General features: G+C 57.7%; 1 protein-coding gene across 1 annotated transcript in view; it reads left to right on the top strand.

Annotated features, from left to right (window-relative positions):
* BRF2 (BRF2 RNA polymerase III transcription initiation factor subunit) overlaps positions 1 to 1,814 on the top strand; it is a 6,059-nt gene that overhangs the window by 3,321 nt on the left and 924 nt on the right. The window contains exons 3-5 of the mRNA XM_035896037.1: positions 186 to 423; positions 749 to 1,070; positions 1,634 to 1,810. Coding sequence (XP_035751930.1) covers positions 186 to 423; positions 749 to 1,070; positions 1,634 to 1,810 — 737 coding nt within the window. The remainder of the gene's footprint in view (positions 1 to 185; positions 424 to 748; positions 1,071 to 1,633; positions 1,811 to 1,814) is intronic.

Genomic DNA, 1,814 nt, shown 5'->3' on the forward strand with positions numbered 1-1,814 from the left:
CCCTTTTTATCCCCCTCCTCCCTCAGCGAAAGGCCGGCATGGTTGTTCCATTATAAGGGTCGGACCGACAGCACTTCCCTGCCAGGTTTTAGGCTTGGAACCGGTGGTGAGCGGCTCTTTGGCACTGAAATCTCTTGTAAGTGTAGTGGAGCAGCCCCGAGGCCGTTTGCTGGTTCTGTTTGTAGAGCAGCGATGGCTCCTGCTCCTCACCGTCGCTTAACCTCTGCTGCCAGCTCTTGTTCTGTGGCCTCAAAGACCTGTCGGTTCTGATAACTGAAATCCAGGACCATGGGCATCTGGTTGCCCAAAATCTAAATGACACCGGCCCCCCGAGTCACTGGCCTAACACTGCCTGTTTTTCAGAGGTGGCGTATTCCCAAAGCACTGGCCAGAAGGAGCAGCAGAGCCGCTGCCTGCAGCGAGGTAAGAGCGTGCCGTCTGGTTTCCTTCCCACCCTGGTTCTCTCTTGCTGCTGCTCAAGTTTGTTTAACATGTTTCTAATGCTCTCTGAAACGGCAAAAACCTTCAGACCTGGCAGTTAAGCGTGGAGAAGGCAGTCAGTTCTGCGTCTCCAGCTAACTGCCTCGCCGGCACGAAGGGATGTGGGGGATCTTTGCGTGCTGTCTGCAGGGCTGCGGGCACGGGGCTGCTCTCACGGGGCAGGGTGATCGCTGGCAGCAGTGTAATATTGAGATGGTTGTATCAGAAGCTGCTTGAGCTGAGCTTTACGGGTGGTGTCTTCTCGCAGGGATCAGGCGGGTCCGGGATCTCTGTAAAGTCCTCCAGCTCCCGACGGTGTTTGAGGAAACGGCAGTGTCGTACTTCCAGAGAGCTCTGCAGCACCCCTCCTTCCACCTGGTCAGTCTGGAGAAGAAGGAGCTCCTGGGGGGCTGCTGTGTCTTCGTGACTTGTCGACAGCACAACTGGCCGCTGACGATGGGGACTATCTGCTCCCTCCTTTACGCCAAGCAGGAGCTGTTTGCCAGTGTCTACCTGAGCCTTCAGAAAGAGCTCGGGCTCTCTGTGCCGGCCCTGAGCCTGGGGGATCTGGTGAAGACGCACCTGAACAGGTAACGGGGCCCCTTGCAGCCATTTCAGAGTCCTGCGTTTGACACTGTGGGTGGAAAAGCTTCTGAAACGCAGCTGTGGCTGGGGCAGCCGTCCCCAGGCACAGACGGGTGACCTGCGCTGTTACATAGCCATGCTGCTGCTGAGTGCTCTAAGGCAAAACCAGATCATCCGGAAAAGTATTCCCTCGGGCAGTGCGCAGCCCTGGGTGCTGGGGGGGCATATCTACGGGGAGTCCATTAGGCTGGGTGGCACTACTGGTGCAACAGCATCTAAAATTTGTGATCTGGGAGCGTGCTTGGTTGTCCCTTGAATGACAAACATCATCGAGTTCTCACTCCATCCAGCCATTGCAGTACAGCAGAGCAGCCCAGAGGCGGACGTGGGCAGCCGAATGAACAGGACTGGTGTTCGCTGATGGTCTGGGGGCGACAGCCCGCCTGTGTGCTGGGGTTTTCACAGGCCGTGATGGCTTTTTTGCCACCCTTGTCACAGTCTGGGCTGTGATTCTTCTCTGAGGCTCCCCTGTGCCCTGGTGCTAGCGATGGGCTCTTTGTTCTTGCAGTTTTCGGCTGTTCCAGCATGCGGCTGACATCCCTGCCCCCTTTGTGGAGGACAAGGAGAAGATGGTCACCCGAACGATGCAGATCGTGGAGCTGGCCAGCGAGACGTGGCTGGTCACCGGCCGTCACCCTGTTCCCATCGTCACGGCCGCGGCCTTCCTGTCGTGGCAGTCGCTGCAGCCC

The sequence above is a fragment of the Egretta garzetta genome, unplaced genomic scaffold (assembly GCF_000687185.1).
Source record: "Egretta garzetta isolate BGI_Z169 unplaced genomic scaffold, ASM68718v1 scaffold296, whole genome shotgun sequence".
NCBI classification, from domain to species: domain Eukaryota; kingdom Metazoa; phylum Chordata; class Aves; order Pelecaniformes; family Ardeidae; genus Egretta; species Egretta garzetta.